The 18,541-nt window shown below is 35.0% G+C and overlaps 1 protein-coding gene across 6 annotated transcripts in view; it reads right to left on the reverse strand.

The window, feature by feature from the left end:
- TRIM37 (tripartite motif containing 37) overlaps positions 1–18,541 on the reverse strand; it is a 135,759-nt gene that overhangs the window by 84,176 nt on the left and 33,042 nt on the right. For all 6 annotated transcript variants that reach the window (XR_006775576.2, XM_045773543.2, XM_087854549.1 and 3 more), the window contains exons 9-12: positions 14,890–15,014; positions 9,170–9,220; positions 7,736–7,817; positions 738–814 (exon numbers count right to left, since the gene is read on the reverse strand). Coding sequence is in view for 5 of the 6 variants with exons in the window: in XM_045773543.2 (XP_045629499.1) it covers positions 738–814; positions 7,736–7,817; positions 9,170–9,220; positions 14,890–15,014 (335 nt within the window). In the remaining variant the exon portion in view is untranslated. The remainder of the gene's footprint in view (positions 1–737; positions 815–7,735; positions 7,818–9,169; positions 9,221–14,889; positions 15,015–18,541) is intronic.

Raw genomic sequence — 18,541 nt, forward strand, 5'->3', positions numbered from 1 at the left:
GTGACGAAAATGTTCTGAAATTAAGTATCAGTGTTAGTTGTAGCACTCACTGAATATACTAAAATCTACTGAATTGTACACTTATTTATAAAGTCAATTTTATGGTACATGAATTGTACCTCATCAAAAAAATCAGTTTTCCTAACTACCCATGATAATCAAAATCGGTGAGGCCAGATTTTAAACATATACTTCAACCAAAACAAGTTATTGCAACAAAATGAATATAGAAGCCAACATTAGTTAGGATCCAGCTCTCTTTCTTAAAGCCATACATTAAGAGAGTTCCAAAAAATGCAAAACAATACAAGTTTTCTTACCAAATATTATTTTGCGTTAGAAAAATAGGTCTCTTTCCCAAAAATGTTATTTATGTTAGTATACAATAGATTTATTATTATTTTTAAGTGAACTTACAAAATTTTTTAAAGTTTAAAAAAATTTTTTTAAGATGTCTCAGTTTTAATTTCTAACTCTGAAAATATCAACAGATATAACCCATATTAAAAAAAAAAAAAACCTCTTTGGGGTTTGCAATAAAATTTAAGAGTGTAACATCCTGAGGCCATATAGTTTGACAACTGCCAGTCTGTGCCACCACAGTATGCCAGGGGTTCCATACTAGCACACATCTTAACAGACATAACAATATAATAATTAACAATAGTTAATAAAAAATCCTAAGAGGAATGTATGTAAAGGCATACTAAAATTTGTTATTTAATTGCATGTCTTACTTGGAAGTTTCAGGTAAGCCAGCTGACAGTTCCAGAAACACAGATAAGTAGTAACCACGAACAACTCCATTTCCATCCTTAAAAAAAGGAGAAAGAGTCAACTTACTTCAATAACTAAAAAAAAGAGATGTTACACAAATACAAACTCTAGATCAATGTAAACATAAAAAATTAAGCCACAACGAAACAAACACAGATTAATATCTCATATTTGGACTGGGAAATACTTCTAAGCTTAAAAGCAGTAGCAGAGATTTAAAAAAACCAACAGATTTGAGTCTATAACAATTTAAATCATATGTACATTAAAAAAAAACATGAAAATATTAAGGCATTCAAACTAAGGATGTTGTCAACAAATATGATAAGAGTTAAGAGTTCTAACATATACAAACTCTTAAATATCAGCCTGCAAGAAAAATAGAATACCCAACGAAAAATACAAAAAAAAAAAAAAAAAAAAAAAACCCACAAAATCAAAAACAAAAAACTCTACTAGGTATGAGACCAAAAAAATATTTAAGACCCAAAATGAGTAAAACAGAAAAAGGTAACACTTGATGTTTAAAGTAATTAAATATAATTTCTCTATAATGTCTACATGTTAGGATTCCATATAAACGTCTGTCTGAAGATTAAGAAATTGTGTAAATTTCTGTTACAGAGATCTTTAGAAAGATACTAACTCCCCTCTTTATTTCTTCAGTACTTTACTCATATGCCTACCTTTTAAAATGATTATCATCATTGTAACTACATATATAAACATCTGTTTCCCCAACCAAACTGTGAGGACTGAGGGAATGATTCTTATTATTCATCTCCAGCGTCTATTGGGATATGACCACAGAGGAGTACAAGTACTTATTAACCCCTTCATTTCTAGGTTACTTTGCTCCAAAAAGTCCTAAGGAAGCTTTCAGGGTTAGACAAGGTAATTGTTCAATAAACACTAAATAATAAACAAATCATCAGTTAAGTGAAAAAAGTCAGACACAAAAAATTATATATTGTATGACCCCATTATATGAAATTCTGGAAAAGCAAAACTATAGTAACAAAAACAGATCAGTGGTTGCAGAGGGGCCAGGAAGGGAGAAAAGAAAGAATTAGTTTAAAAGATGAATTAGGTAACATTTGGGGGTAATAAAAATCATGACTGTGGTAACCATCATATGACTATATATATTTGTCAAAACTTGCCAAAGTTGGTAAGTTTTATTGAATATAAATTATATCACAAATTATACTCATTTTAAAAATCAATTTAAGAAAGTTATTATAATTTGGGGCACCTGGGTAGCTCAGTCGGTTCAGCATCTGACTCTTGATCTCAGCTCAGGTCTTGATCTCAGGGTTGTGAGTTCAAGACCGGCACTGGGCTCCACACCCAGTGTGGAGCCTACTTAAAAAACAAAAAAATAAAATAATAATAAAGATTAAAAAATAATATAAAAATCAAGAATCCTTGTTCAAATGGCTGGATTCTTTTCTTCTTCTAAATTACACTACTAGAACAATTTCCCTGGAATAAATTAACAATTAATAAAAAGGAATAAACATTTTTTACTTCTGATCTTATCAGCTAATAATAGAAATTTCTTTTTTATTTTATTTTTATCATAATTTTAAGGAAAAACTTTTACTATCTTACGTACATGCCAGCTACACCTCTAACAAAATACTAGCTTTAAGATTTTTTGAAAGGCAGAGAATTATATATACATATATATATATATATGTATATTTTTAGATTTTTTAAATTTGTCAGAAAGAGAGAGAACGCACATGCACACAAGCAGGGGGAGCAGCAGGCTCCCTGCTGAGCAAGGAGCCCAATGTGGGCCTCGATCTCAGGACCCTGGGATCATGACCTGAGCCGAAGGCAGACGCTTAACAGACTGAGCCACCCAGGCGTCCCAAAAGGCAGAGGATTCTAGAAAGACTGCAGCAATGGCAACGTAATTTATGCAAATCTCTAAATTTAAACAGAAAACAAACAAAAATAATTGGACAGAAAACCCAAAAGCTCACAAAGAACACTTACAACAAAACTAGATGACAGATTATCTCCACAATTCCCAAAATACAAGCAGATAAAGATACGTCAATTACAACCATTAAGACCTGTAGGATATAAACATCTGCATGGGACAAAAGAGAGGGAAGCTACGGCGCATCTAATAAACCAGATAACAGGGAAACCACAAAATGGCAAAGAGCCACTGAAAAGCCTCAGAAAGCAAAAACGATAACTGAAAATGGAATGAGCTGCTCAATGGATTACCAATGGAGTAGAAGGGCGCCTTACATTAAAAACTCTGAGAATTAAATGCAGTCAGGTCACTCTAAACTCTTGTAAACGAATACACAGGCCTTTCAAGACAGGTCACAAGATTACAAAGAAAGTGCTAGAAGTGAAATAAAAAGTAAACAGCAGAGAAATAATAAAAACAAAGGAAGGAGAAGGGCAGAGCCAGTACATCTCTCAGAAAGCAAAGCATATTTATTTTTGATTGCTTTATCACACTGGATATCCTCATGCAAATGAAATTGGGTCCCTACTTCATGTACAAAAATTAAATCAAAATGGATCAAAGACCTAAATGTTAGTCCTACAACTATAAAACTTTTAAAGGAAAACACAGACAAAAAGCTTCATGACATTAAATTTGGTAAGGATTTCCTGGCTATGAAACCAAAAGCAAAGACAGACAAATTGAACTACATCAAAGTTTAAAACTTCTGTGCATCAAAGGTCAAAAGAATTAAAAAGGAACCTACAGAATGGGAGAAAATATATGTAAAACATATATCTAACAAGGGGTCAATATCCAGAATGTATAAAGAAATTCCACAACTCAACAACACCTAAATTTTCAAATGGGCAAAGGACCTGAGTACACATTTCTCTAAACAGGATATAAAAATGGTCAACAAGCATATGAAAAGATGCTCAATATTAGTAATCAACAGGGAAGCACAAATCAAAACCAAACTACTACCCCATGCCCATCAGAATGGCTACTATCAAAGAAACAGAAAACAAGTATTGACAAAGGGAGAAACTGGAACCCTTGTGCACGGTTGAGAGTGTTCATCAACAAATTAAAAACAGAATTATCATTTGATCTAATTTCACTTCTGGGTATACAGCCAAAAGAACTGAAAGCAGGATCCTGAAAAGCTATTTGCACACCCCTGTCCACTGCAGCATTATTCACTATAGCCAAGAGGCAGAAGCAACCCAAAGTGTTAATCAACAGATGAATGGATAGGGACACCTGGGTGGCTCAGTTGGTTAAGCATCTGCCTTCGGCTCAGGTCATGATCCCAGGGTCCTTGGATCGAGTCCCACATTGGGCTCTTTGCTTAGCAGGGAGCCTGCTTCTCCCACTGCCTGCCGCTCTCCCTGCTTGTGCTCTCTCTCTGACAAATAAATAAATAAAATCTTAAAAAAACAAAACAGATGAATGGATAAATGAAGTGTAGTATATACACCGGAATGTTATTCAGCTTTAAAAAGAGAATTCTCACACGTTATAAAGTAGATGAACTTTGAGGGCATTATGCAAGTAGCCAACCACAGAAAGACAAAAATACTATGATTCCACATATATGGGATCTCTAGAGCAGTCAAATTCACTGAAACAAAAAGCAGAGTAGTGGTTACCAAAGATTGAATGGAGGGAGAAATGGAAAATTATCGTTTAATGAGCACAGAGCTTCAGTTTTGAAAGATGAAGAAGTTCTGGAGATTGGCTGCACCACAATGTGAATATACTTAACACTACTACATGTACACCTAGAAATGATTAAGATGGTAAATTTTATGTTAAGCATTATCTGCCAAAATAAAAAAACAGACTAAGGAGAATAATATCCTTACATGAATGAAAACATTCCAGAAAAATACACTCAAAGAAAGATCAAAATTGTAACCCATTTCAAAACAATTTAAAAGACACTAAGAAAATTGTATGACGGCCCATAGGAAGGAAAAAAAAACATGAAAGAATAACACAAACCAGAATTAGAAAAACTCAGAAATGAGGTGACAGAAGAATTAGAAATACAAGGTTATTTAAGAAATAAAGACTCAACTAAAAGAAACAGGAGAGCAAATAAGCAGAATAGTTCTTATCTTAAAAAAAATAAGTGAACAAAGGAAAATTTTTCAAATGAAAAAGAAATGAAGAGCTAGGAAGATTAGAGAGAAAGCAATAAATACTGAAGACAGGAAAAGCTTCAAAATACAGATAACACAAGTCCCAAGAAAGAAAACCAAAGAAAGGAACATAATAAATACTTAAAATTATAATTAAGGAAACATTTTCTTGAAGGGGCGGGGAGAAAAAAAAAGACCTAAATCTACATACTGAAAGAGCCTAGCATGTAATAATGACCCAAAACAACTAAAACATATAATAGTAAATTACTAGACTTAAAAAAAAAAGATTATGTGGGCACAAGGATTAGTTTATAATCAAACTGTACCTACAGAAAATTGCATTAAATACTTGAGATGGCCAATGACAGAAAACATAAGCTAAGGATTTTATATCCACGAATACTGGCTCTACAGTATATAAAACACACTGTTTTCAAAATATAAAAACTCAGAGAACAAGATTTGGACATCGAAACTCCTACCTAATGTGGCAGAAGTGCGGGAACAAGGGAGTATAAACACAATAAAATTTTAAGCAGTTCTCTGTAATCAAATTGATGGTAGAATTAAGAGTTCCTATCCTGAGATATTTGTGTATCTATAAGGTAAAATAAAGCAAATGATTGACTGATTGTGAGATATTCTAATTTTATAATTTCCAAAGGATTCAAGAAGTAGGATTCCTAGAATGGAAGGAGACACAGGTGTAATATAAGAGATTTAAGTAAAAAACACTCTATAGTCCTGAATTTGAATTGTAAATGTGAGCATTGACTCGAGCTATTTTATCTTTAAAAAATACATAAATATCCAGAAAAAAAACAATATTCAATTATATAGCAATTTTGAAGTGTTTGAATATTTTTTTCTCTGCTGAGATCCCTGGAGCTTATCCAATTCAATTTTATCCATACTCCCATCTGGTTTTTCTCCAACTATTCTCTTTGGCCTAAAAACAAATAACCAAAAAAACCCTATAATGTACATGACTAATAATGAACTTTAATATAAACTAGGACTTGGGTAATAATACGTCAATATAAGCTCATCAACTGTAACAAATATTACCACTCTGATAGAAGATATCTTGATAATGAGGGAGGATGTGGGGCCAGGGGGCATATGGAACTCTGTAGTTACCATTCAATTTTGATGTTTAACTTAAAACTGCTCTAAAAAATAAAGTCTATTAAATAAATTTCAAATAAATAAATAAATAAATAAATAAATAAATAAATAAATGCAGATGTCCCCCTTTACAAATACCCCTACACATTTATCTATGTATTTCCTACCTCTGTTCACTAAGGAGGCCTAGAAACTATGACCAACTTGGTAGAAACAAGCATTCCCAGCAGTCTGGTCTTGAAATACCATTTCCCCACTAAAAGGAATCAGGGCTCTTTGAATAAAATGGCCAATTCTATATATGGAGTAGGAAACGCACAAGATGAGCCTAGACTATCCTGCCATGGAAGAGAACAAGAACGCTAACTACTATAGTCACTACTAGGGACTTTTAGGGTCAGAGCAAAGTGACAAGCCAACTTGAGGAAATTATATATGTATAAATCTGAGTTCATAATGACATTTAAAAAAACTTAATTGATCACTTCCAGAAAATAAGGAAAACTGGTAAATAACAGGAACAAATCCTATATCTTCTTTATAAACTACAATAGTGGGTAGCCAAGTAATGGATAATGGGAAGCAAATGAAAAACAATAAAATGAGAATATCACTATTTTATAACTCCCAGTGAATTAACAGATGTAGGCAATAAGCACCCATAGCAGCCAATATCACTAAAAGAGAATCAACTAGACATGATGTGATAAAAGAACATGATATTGCTTATGCCCTTGCAACCACAACCAACTATATATCCCATTATGCCACTGCATCCAGCTGCCAATTTACAGAAAACACCTAGGTCAAAGAAACATACTGAAATGCACAGTGAGTATGTAATCAGCATAGCTGTATTTTTGATGGCTGTCTATATTTTATTTTTATTTAAAAAATGATATTTAGGGGTGCCTAGGTGGCTCAGTTGGTTAAGCAACTGCCTTCAGCTCAGGTCATGATCTCAAAGTCCTGGGATCGAGCCACACGTTCGGTTCCCTGCTTAGCAGGGAGTCTGCTTCTCCTCTGTCCTGCCCCCAGCCCCGTGTTCCTTCTCTCTCTCTCAAATAAAATAAAACCTTTAAAAAAATAAAAAATAAAAAATGGCTTTTAAAACAAGAATTTTAAACATTTCTTCTAAAGATAAATATCTTCCTAGAAGCAAGAAATAAAATTCAGTAAGGTCTAGGTTCATACTGTTCACATTTAACTCATTTTTTGGGTACACTTAGTAATAAACCCTATGAAAAAATATAATGCTGTCATTAATTCTTTACTTCACTAAAAAAGTGAAACACGAAGCATCTCTCTACCTGTTATACGGGATGCTAATTTATGAATTGCTTAATAAAACCACTGAAATTTTCAAATTAAAAGAAAAAAGTGGGGGCAGCTGGGTGACTCAGTCAGTTAAGCATCCAACTCTTGATTTTGGCTCAAGTCATGATCTCAGGGTGATGGGACCGAGCCCCACAAAGGGCCCTGCACTGGGTATGGAGCCTGCTTCAGATTCTTTCTTTCCCTCTGCCCCTCCACCCCGTTTGCTCTCTGGCTCGCGCTCTCTCTCTCTCAAAAACAAAAACAAAAGCAAAAAAAACTAAATGAAACAAAAAACAAAACAACAACAAAAAACCCAGTATGCTACAGAACCCTGAAAGAAAGACCTTAGTTTCAAAATTTATTAGAACCATGAAAAACTTACTGGGTAAACTTTTAACCTCCAACAAAGTCCTGACACTTGAAGAGGCGGACTGTAAACAGGGTCTGCTCTCTGACGCAAAGTGCTGAAGTAAAAGAAAACCAACCAAATCCCAAGATCAAAACTGTTGTGAAATTGTGAAATAGCAACAGGCAAAACCAAACTCTAACCACTCTGTTACTTATTTGCAGTCATAATAAGTAAATAAAGGTGACTGAACAAATTAATATTCTGCTGTTATAAATTTATATATACTTACATTCTGAAACAAAAGAAAATTTAATGATACCAAAATATTCAGCAGTATCTTTTCAGTTTCAGGTTTAAAAAATCCCTCAAAACTGTGACATTCAAGGGGGCACCTGGGTGGCTCAGTCGGTTAAGTGTCTGACTTTGGCTCAGGTCATGATCTCAGGGTCCTGAGACTGAGCCCCACTTTGGGCTCCACACTCAGCTGGGAGTCTGCTTGTCCCTTTGCCCCCCTCTCCTGCTTTGTGCACGCACATGCATACATGTGCTCTCTAATAAAATCTTTAAAAAAAAAAACAAAACACAAAACTGTGACATCCAAGGGAAAAGGAAAATACAAAAATAAAACTAAGTGTCCTGAATTTAATTGCCACCTCAACAAGCCGTCTTTCACCATTAAAGAAAAAAATAATGTGTTTCTTCCTCACATCTCTGTAATACAATTATCTTTTAATATGGAAAAACTTAAGAAATGTGCTAAATCTTAATATATGTGGGGATATTCTCAGAAAGCTTATATTTTAGCCACAGAATTATCCCATAAGAAAAGACAAATGGGAAGGGAGATAAATTCTCACAGTTTGGCCTTATATTGATGGTTATCACCTCTGGGAATTTCTCTCCCCATGGAAACGCCTTTTATATCTTGGTTCTCCATTTCCAAACTATCTTTGAAGACAAGTCCCTTAAGACCTCTGTGTTTTAAGATCCTTGCTTCTAATCTTAGAGAAAAAGCAGTGAAAGCTAACAAAATAACATGCAAGTCACAAAGCCTACAAATTTCTTACAATTATATCCTCTCATCCATAATTTCTCACTTTCAGCTAAGATAAATGGACTTCTTCCCACCCCTCTTATTTCTGAGGATGGGTGGCAGGGGTCAATAACCTTAATAATCCCCATTGCCACACCTTAGCAAAGGCTAAGTGGACACTTTTCTTAAAAAAAAAAAAAAAAAAAAAGGAAAAAAAAAATGGTTCCTTTTCCCAGGCTAAAGAAGCAACCTGTCCTGAAGATATAAAACAATCCGGACAAACGACGTATATGTTTCTAATATAAAATTTGTTTCTTCTAAGATTACACACTGAGTGACACAGTTCATTAGGTCTATATCCTACCCGGGAAGGACACCTTCCTGGCTCTTCCTTAGGTATACATACAGAAAACCTGTTGTCAAAAAACTCTTACCTGAAATTCTCTAGAACAAAAGTTGCTGAATCATAAGATGGTACTAATTCACTAAAAAGAAGCAAAAGGCAAAACAATTATTTGGCTTATTAAGTTTAAACTTTCATTTAGTTAAAAACCAAAGTTAAGTCCCTCGGTAATATCTTAAAAATGTTGTTAAACTAAGTCCCTAAGAAATATTTTTTAATCCTTATTAAGCATTAACATTAAATCAAACGAATTCATAAACCATCAAAAGCTGACATCAAAAGTTCACAATTAGAGACCCAACAAATACTTCATAAAATAGTTGAGGTTTTTTTTTAAAGGCAATATATGATTAAGTATTAAAATGAACATGAGATTTTCAAAAGTATTCATGGAAACAGGAAAAGGAAGAAATGGGTGCTTAGGCTGGGAACCTAAAATATGAAACAAATATAAACAGGTTTAAAAAAGTCAAAAGAAACAGCAAAAGACATCATAATAAATCTCCAAACTTCCTTCTCTAGAACAAATTATGAGGAACACTGACATTTTTAAATACTTTAAATTCTTTAACTACTCTAAAACTACTTTGTGAATATTTACTAGCAAATAAATCCATACCATTTTATAGACTAAGAATACATAATCACACGGGGGCAAATAGAGTGGATGAGCACATTAACAGTTTCTTGGCAAGGCAAGATTACTGTAGGCAACTTTAGCTCCATACAGACTTCTCCAAAAAGAACTGAACTATATATAACACAACCACAGGCTGTATCCTTAGATCATGTGAATAGTCTATAGCATTGTCATTCGAACACCTCAAAAATTAGAGTCAGTAAAACATGTATGATAAAAACGCTATCACAGATAGTATTATAATATACAGTATTAGATATTTAGTAAGTAAAATCATACATTTAACAAAAAGATATACTGCAAGCCATTTCACTACATCCTCAGATATATCGTCTAAAGTTCAATTCATGAAAATTTGTTATTACCCAAATAAGATACAAGATAACATCCACAGCATTTTCACATTGTGATGGTCCCTAAAGAAAGTAGCGATTTAACAGTGAAAACACAGCATAGATTTAAAAATATATTATTTTGGGAGGGGTGCCTGGGTGGCTCAGTCAGTTCAGAGTCTGGCTGTTGATTTCAGCTCAAGTCATGATCCCAGGGTCATGAGATTGAGCCCTGCGTCGGGCTCTGCACTGGATGTGCAGTCTGCTTGAAATCCTCTCTCCCTTTGCCCCTCCCTCTCGTCCTTTGAGCACACTCTAAAATAAAAAATCTTTAAAAAAAATAAAAACACTATTTTTTTTTATTTTACAGTAAGTATGTACAGATAAATAGCTTGTATTTTTTTCACCGTAAGTAGATGAAGTTTGCCCTGCAAGAGTTAACTGATAGCTACTATCCTATTAACAAGCACCCCTAACCATATCCCTAGGCAGCTATTAGCTTTTCTTAGAAGATTCATACTTCTCATTCCCAGATGTTTGCCTGGTTAATCTCTACTATTCCTTAGAAGTCACAGACCACTGCAGGTCTGCTCTAACTTCTCTCCATTATATGCTCTTCTCACACTCAATATACATAAACCCCGATAACTAGGACCAATGTAATTAGTACCTAGGAAGCCTACCTGGAACCATAAACCTAATCAGAGCTCCAAGGAAGTCTCCCCAGGATAGTTTTCAAATTTGGTCAAGTCATGATATGCTTCCGGTTATAATTTCATGCAACTTCCAATCATACCAGTGTTGGTCAGTTCTCCCACCAAATTCATAACATCTTTCATAATGTTTTTCCACCATATCCTTAATATCCAGCGTGATACATTTCCTTTGTTTTTGCTCTAAGACCAGACTATCGTTATCATATTTTTATCAGCCATTAAAGGTCAAAAGGGTTCACCAAAACACAAAATAAATAGGAGATGACATTTTTAACTCAGAACAGCGGGGTGGAAAGCTTAGGAGCTAAGGAGCTAAAATAGATTGCCAAAGCTCACTAACCAAGAGAGCTAAAATAGATTGCCAAAGCTCACTGCCCTAGCTCTCACTCGCTGAGAGAAAATGATCACATTCAGAGCACAGAAAACATCTACCAATCCTAGGGTACTGTGATATACTACATATGTATAATTTTTAGGGAAACTTTTTGAAAAATAACATTGTTAACAAATTAGTGCTATGGGCAACATTAAGCAGGAGGCTATATTACACAGTCGACCCTTGAAAAATACAAGTTTGAATTGTATAGGCTCACTGGTAAGTGGATATTTTTCAATACAGTACTATACAGCACATGTATTTTCTCTTATGTTTTTCTCTTCTCTAGCTTACTTTATTGTAAGAATACAGTATATAGTACATACAACATGCAAAATATGTGTTAACTGACTTTATGTTATCAATAAGGCTTCTGGTCAACAGTAGGCTATCATTAGTTAAGTTTTTGGGGAGTCAATTTTATATGTGGATTTTTGAATGCTCAAGGGCCAGCATCCCTAACTCCCACATTGTTCAAAGGCCAACTGCAATTGAGTTAACAAATACTAGATTTTAATATACAATTCTCTACTATTTAATATGAAATGTATATCCTCTTCCATGGCTCCTGTGTAGCACGTACAACAGTACTAAACATACAGATGGTCTTAAATAAGTACCGCTGTACTTGCTCAGTAACTTTATTCTTCATTGTAGCTCCACCATGAGTCATCAACTAATGGAACTTAAGGCAATCCAGTTCCATGATCACAAAGCTTAGGAACATTCATCACTGCCTTTGCACAACTAAAATTTGATCTGTAACTTAATGTCAATAAATGCTGGCCTTTCTTATTTGGCTCTCTCTCTACTATGCTGATTCAATGCATCCACAGATGAATACCAGCTTCCTGTATACTGCAACCTATAAACTGAATTTCTACTAAAAACTATAGTTCAGTTACAAGCCAAAATTTCCAGTAAGGCAGCAATAAGCATTACTGGGGAGAGAGAGAGGGTCCTAAGGTGAACTTTATCCATGAAAAGCTCCTTAACTGTCATACTTTTTTGTTTTTCAAATTTTTGGTGGCTTCCTCTTTATTGATATTCCTCCTACCTTCGCCCCTTGCTCCCTGCCTTCCCAATTTCAGTCCCTTACATCTACACCCAAAAAAGAAGGTAAAGAAAAGGAAGGGACTGCTGGGGTTCTGAGCCACTTGGGTAGTTAGGGAACAGAAAGCAAAATAATCCCTGGATGTGAGAGAGATTGACAAGAAGTCTAATGTAGAGGTGCCTGCCTAACGAGCCGCTACAAGCACTATCAGCGTAGGAGTTTATCTATATCTACAGTTCTCAAACTTTAGTGCAGGATTACTCAGGATGCCCAAGATTCATTTTCTGGACACCACCACCACCAGATTGTCAGGGAAAGGGCCTGGGAATTTGCATTCTGGACAAACACACCAGCTGGTTCTGATAAGTGATCCATGCACCATACTCTGAAATGAAAAACATTTACCTTTATATATGGTATTTATGTCAAAACTTACATTTCATTCCACTGGTGATGGAATGGTTCAGAAAAGGTATTCTTTAAAAGTGAAATGACTGACCGTGTCATCAAAGAGGCAGCGTTGGGATACTGGTGAACATCCTTAGTTCACCCAAATCTACTTAAAGATAGCAAATACCAAGTCCTTTTAATAATATTCAGTGCTTGATTAAAATTGGAATATTATACCTGGTTTGTTAATTCAGAGAGAAATGAAGACTTACCGGTCAGTGAGAACTACCTGAGTTCTGGCTGTCAAAAGAATTTTCCCTTTTGTTTATAGGACTGTGGGTGGTCTGGTTATGCCAGTGATTCTAAACCAGGGGAAGTTTTGCTCCCAGGAAGCATTTGGCAATGTCTGGAAATATTTTTGTCACAACTGTAAAGGGAAAGGTGCTACTGGGATACTGCTAAACATCTTACAATAAACAACATAGCTCCCTCAACCCCACAAAGAATTACCCTGACCCACAATGTCAAGGTTGAAGAACCCTGGCTTGCACTATATAGTCTAGAACCATCAATGCCCTGTGGCCATCAGAGGGCATCACATATTAAAGAAAAAAGGCAGTTAAACATATAAACATTTTTAAAACAAAGGCTATTTCCTAAAGGTACCACAGCTCTCAACATACTAGAAAAACTTGGCAATATTCTACAAGCCATCTTTAAAGTCTAAGATGGACAAAAATCTGTCATACCAGTATATTTTTATCTGAGGCAGTGGTTTAACCTCTCATCTCAGAAACTAACTAAGGAGATTTAAAAAGAACAAAATATAAATGTCTAGCTATACCCAATGTTATGGACTGAGTTGTGTTCCTCAAAATTTGTACATTGAAGCCCTAACCCCCAATGTATTTGGAGACAGGGCCTTTAGGGTGGTAATTAAAGTTAACTGAGGTCATAAGGGTGGGAGGGACCCTAACTCAATAAAGCTCATGTCCTTAGAAGAGGAAAAGACACCAAACCCTGATCTCTGTGCTTGAGAGAAAAGGTCTTACAAGGATGCAGGGAGAAGGTAGCTGTCTGCAAGTCAGCAAGAGGCCTCATCAGGAAATCAAATTTCTTAGCAGCTTGATCTTGGACTTCTTGCCTCCAAAACTGAGAGAGAGTAAACTTCTGTGTAGTAACCACCCAGTCTGTGGTATTTTGTTATGGCAGTCCAAGGTGACTAATCCATCCACAGAGGTTTTATTTCAAACGACCTGAGGTATATGAGGCAGCACTGGTAATTTTCAAAAGAATCCCAACTGAATATACAGCTAATGTGAGGAACCACTGCTCTAACACCACATGCTTGAAAGAATATGCTGTTTAAAAGAATTCTAAGACTGCCCCAAATAAAAACTAAAAAGATGCACAGAATGCAACCAACTGTTTCCTCCCACTACCTTTTAGGATATGAAGGTAACACCATGTCACTTTCAGAATCTTTTGGCATTTCATCTGTTTTCTGAGTTTTGCTTCTGGCAACGTATATGTAAACAATGTGTTAGTCACTGTGTAATGAGATACAAGTAAACTCAAAAGGTAAATAAAAGAGTGAACATACTACATCATGGATAGACCTTGAGAGCATTATGCTAGGTAAAATAAGTCAGAGAAAGAAATACCATATGATCTCACTTATATGTGGAATCTAAAAAAGGGGTCAGAAGGTATAAACTTACAGTTATAAAATAAGTCATGGGGATGCACTGTACAGTATGGTGACCATAGTAAATAACACCATACTTCATATTCCAAAGTTCCTAAGAGAGTAGATCTTAAAAGTTCTCATTACAAAATAAGTTTTATAACTATTTATGGTGAGAGATGTGAACTAGACTTAAGTCGTGATCATGGTTGTGTTGTGATCAACTAATATAAAGTTACTGTCAGTTATACTTCAATTTAAAAAAATGAACAGATACTGATGAAACTGAATTGGGATCAATTCACAAACTACAGAAGGTGACGCTCTAGGAAGAAACTAACTCCCAATCCAAGATCCTCTCTTTACAATCAAGTGTAAGTCCACCAGTATTTTTTTAACCAGATTTACATGCATAACTAAAGTTCACCAGACCACATCAGTATAAATAACACCCTAAAAAATCATGGAGTTAAGAAAAATAACATTCTTTTGAAATGAGTATATGTATTTGCACATAAACTTTAGGTGAAAATCAAGTTAAAAAACTATGTCATACCTGGTAAAGTCTGGTGGAACAGGAGTGGTAACAAAGGATGCCATGGGCTTTCGATGGACTTGCTGAAACATCATGAGGATCTCTGAGCTCTTAGAGATCAACTCACTCTTACTACAAGACCGCAGCTGTGTGAGGAAAAAAATGGAATAAACAAAATTTATATTTAATGGCATCTCAAAATCCTCAATAAAGAATAAAAATAGAAATTATTTTGGTTAGGGGCCCCTGGGTGGCTCAGTTGTTTAGGCGGCTGACTCTTTGATTTCAGCTCAGGTCATGATCTGGAGGCCCTGGGATCGAGCCCTGTGTCAGGCTCCGCACTCAGGAGAGAGCCCACTTGAGGATTCTCTTTCTCCCTTTCCCTCTGTCCCTCCCCACTGCTCTCATGTGCTCCTCCTCTCTCTAAAATAAATAAATCTTTAAAAAAAATTATTTTGGTTATATGCTGAAAAAAATGAGATAAAGAAAAATAGAATGACTTTCAAAGCGGTTTTGAAAGTTAAGATTCTACATAAGAATCTATATAAGGTTGTTTCCATTCTCACAATAAAGTCATTGAAGAAGGGTATTTGATTTTAATGCATTTTTTTCTCCTTAAATATTAGCATAAATCCAACTTCAAGCAACCACAGATATATTTTAGACTGGCATAGTAAAGCTATTATGTATATTAACGAACAAACCTCCATCAGTCAATAGCCTTCAAACAAGGATTTCTCAAATTGCATTCCAGGAGGGAGAGAAATGTTAAGATGTAACAGACCCAAAAAAGTCTTAACCTGTATCAATTTGGAAAACACCACTTTATGTAGTGCCAAAGGTGAAACGGAGAAGTTCAATTTTAGTAAATTAAGTATGGTAGTTAAAAAAACCTTTCTATTCAAGACAACCCATTTGAAGTCCTAATTCTGCCATGCACTAATTATATGACTTTCAGAGTCTGTTTATCTGCAAAACTGGAATAATAATATCTACTGATGCTTGCTTCACCGGGATTGTTACAACAATCATGAAGCCATATATGAGAAAGCTTTATAAACTGTTATAGACTAAACTGTGTTCTCCATCAAACTCTTATTTTAAGTCCTAACCCCTAGTAGCTCAGAGTGTAACTATATTTAGAAATAAGGTGTTTAGAGGAGAGAGAGAGAAAGTAGCCCTCTGCAAGACACACCTCAGGGGAAATCAAACCTGTCGACATTGATCTTGGACTTCCAGCCTCCAGAACTATAAAAAGAATACATTTCTGTTGTTTAAGCTTCCTAGTCTGTGATATTTAGTTATGGATCTCCTACCAAATTAATATACTACCAAATGCCATATAAATGATATTCATAACACTCACTATAACTAGGTTTGTATCTTTAAAATGATAATTGTTTATAGCTCATGAAGAATATGACTGGTATCATATGAAAAATATCAAAACTTATAGCTTGTATTCAAGTATTTATTGAATGCATATTATGACGATCCTTCCTTGATCCCATTTCCTTCAAAGATAATTCACTCAACTGAAGTTTATTATTGCTATACACATATTTCCACATGTATTATGTGTTTAGGAATGTCCTGTTTTTAGACTACATAAATACTATCAAGCTATGTCACAATGTAGCCTACATTTTCCACTTACCATTGTTTGATATTTGTTTATTGAAATTTATAAATCTACTCATTTCAGCAGTTTTAAACAGAGTATCATTGCATGAATACAGCATAAGTTATTTTTTTCTATCAAAAGGACAATTGGGTTGCTTCTCTTTCTTCATTATTGAAAGTAACTCCAGAGCGAAGACCCTTGTGCACAGTTCCCTGTACACATACGCAAGTTTCTGTCTTGATATATGACAAGAATCCCAACTTTTTTTTTAATCCAGGAGTATGTTGGCTATTTGGGACCCCTTGCTCTTTCATATTAATATTGGAATTTTACCAAATTCTGAGAAAATTCGTGTTGAAATAAAGATGGAATGCACTTATAGAATGATATCAATAGTATATTTGTAATATTGAACTTTCCCCTAGATAAATATACTGTAGTCCACAAAATGTAATAGGCCACATTATTAAACATAACTATTTTATGTGCCATTAAGAAAAAAAAGTCAATAAATCATGGCTATATCAACTGTTAAGACACATCCCATTTCAAAGATAGTATAACATGTATCTGAGAATTTATGAAATACAGGATATTTCTTCATTCAATTCTCTCATTTTATAATATTGTCTACAAAGGTCTTCAATAGGAGTTCCTGGGTGGCTCACTTGGTTAAGCGTCTGCCTTCAGCTCAAGTCATGATTTCCAGGTCCTGGGATAGATCCCCACGTTGGGCTTCCTGCTCAGCAGGGAGTCTACTTCTCTCCCCCCCCCCCCACTCTTCCCCACTGCTCATTCTCTCTCTCTCTCAAATAAATAAATAAAATCTTAAAAAAAAAAAAACGGTCTTCAATGTCTTTTATTAAACTTATTCAAAATTCTTCATTTGTTACTATTATGAATGGGATTTTTTTTTAAAGATTTTATTCATTTATTTGACAGAGAGAGAGACAGCCAGTGAGAGAGGGAACACAAGCAGGGGGAGTGGGAGAGGAAGAAGCAGGCTCCCAGCAGAGGAGCCTGACATGGGGCTTGATCCCAGAATGCTGGGATCACACCCTGAGCCAAAGGCAGATAGCTTAACAACTGAGCCACCCAGGTGCCCCTGAATGGGATTTTTTTCAATTAAGCTTTCTAGCTGATTATTCCTTATATATGAAAACACTATTGATTTTTATGTCTTGAACGAACCAAGATTAGCTCACTAAAAAGTTATATACTTTCTATGGAGATAACCACAGCCTCTGCAAATAATGAATTTTATTTCTTCCTTTCAATATATTTATACCACACTTATGGTCTTATTTAATACACAGGACTGGGGCCGGGGTGTCTCAGTCGGTTAAGTGTCCAACTCGTGGTTTGGGCTCAGGTCATGATCTCAGGGTCGTGGGATCAAGCTCACACCAGCCTCCATGCTCAGCGGGGAGTCTGCTTGAGATTCTCTCTAAAATAAATAAATCTTTTAAAAAGAATACACAGGACCAATACACTCAGAAGTGAAGCAATGACAGGAGGCAAACCCTGGATTCTTTATCAGAGAGAGTCTCATGGTTTTACCATTTAGATTGTTTCCTATAGACCTTTAAAATAAAGTTACTGTAGTTCCCTTTTATTCCTGGTTTGTTAAATAATTTGGCCACGAATGAGAATCAAATGTAATAATACTTTCAAAATCATTATCCTATTTTCTATTTATATATTCATGTGGTTTTGCCCTTTAATCTTGAGTTACAGTCAAGAAGATTTTTCTGACAACGAAACATTCCTTTCATTTCTTTGATTAACCCCACCCGGTCTTGCTTTTTTTTTTTTAAGATTTTATTTTTACATAATCTCTACACCCCAATGTAGGGCTTGAACCCACAACCCCAAGGATCAAGAGTCGCTCCACCAACTGAGCCAGCCAGACACCCTGGTCTTGCTTTCTTGTTTGTTTTCAAAAATACCCTACTGATTTTTGTCTGCTAGTATATTTTTAAGATTTTGGCATTTAGTTTTCAATAAAATTGGGCTTTAATTTTCTTATATTGTTCTTATGACAACTGG

Source organism: Ursus americanus, chromosome 23 (assembly GCF_024610735.1).
Source record: "Ursus americanus isolate L20-20 chromosome 23, mUrsAme1.1.p, whole genome shotgun sequence".
Classification (NCBI taxonomy): Eukaryota; Metazoa; Chordata; class Mammalia; order Carnivora; family Ursidae; genus Ursus; species Ursus americanus.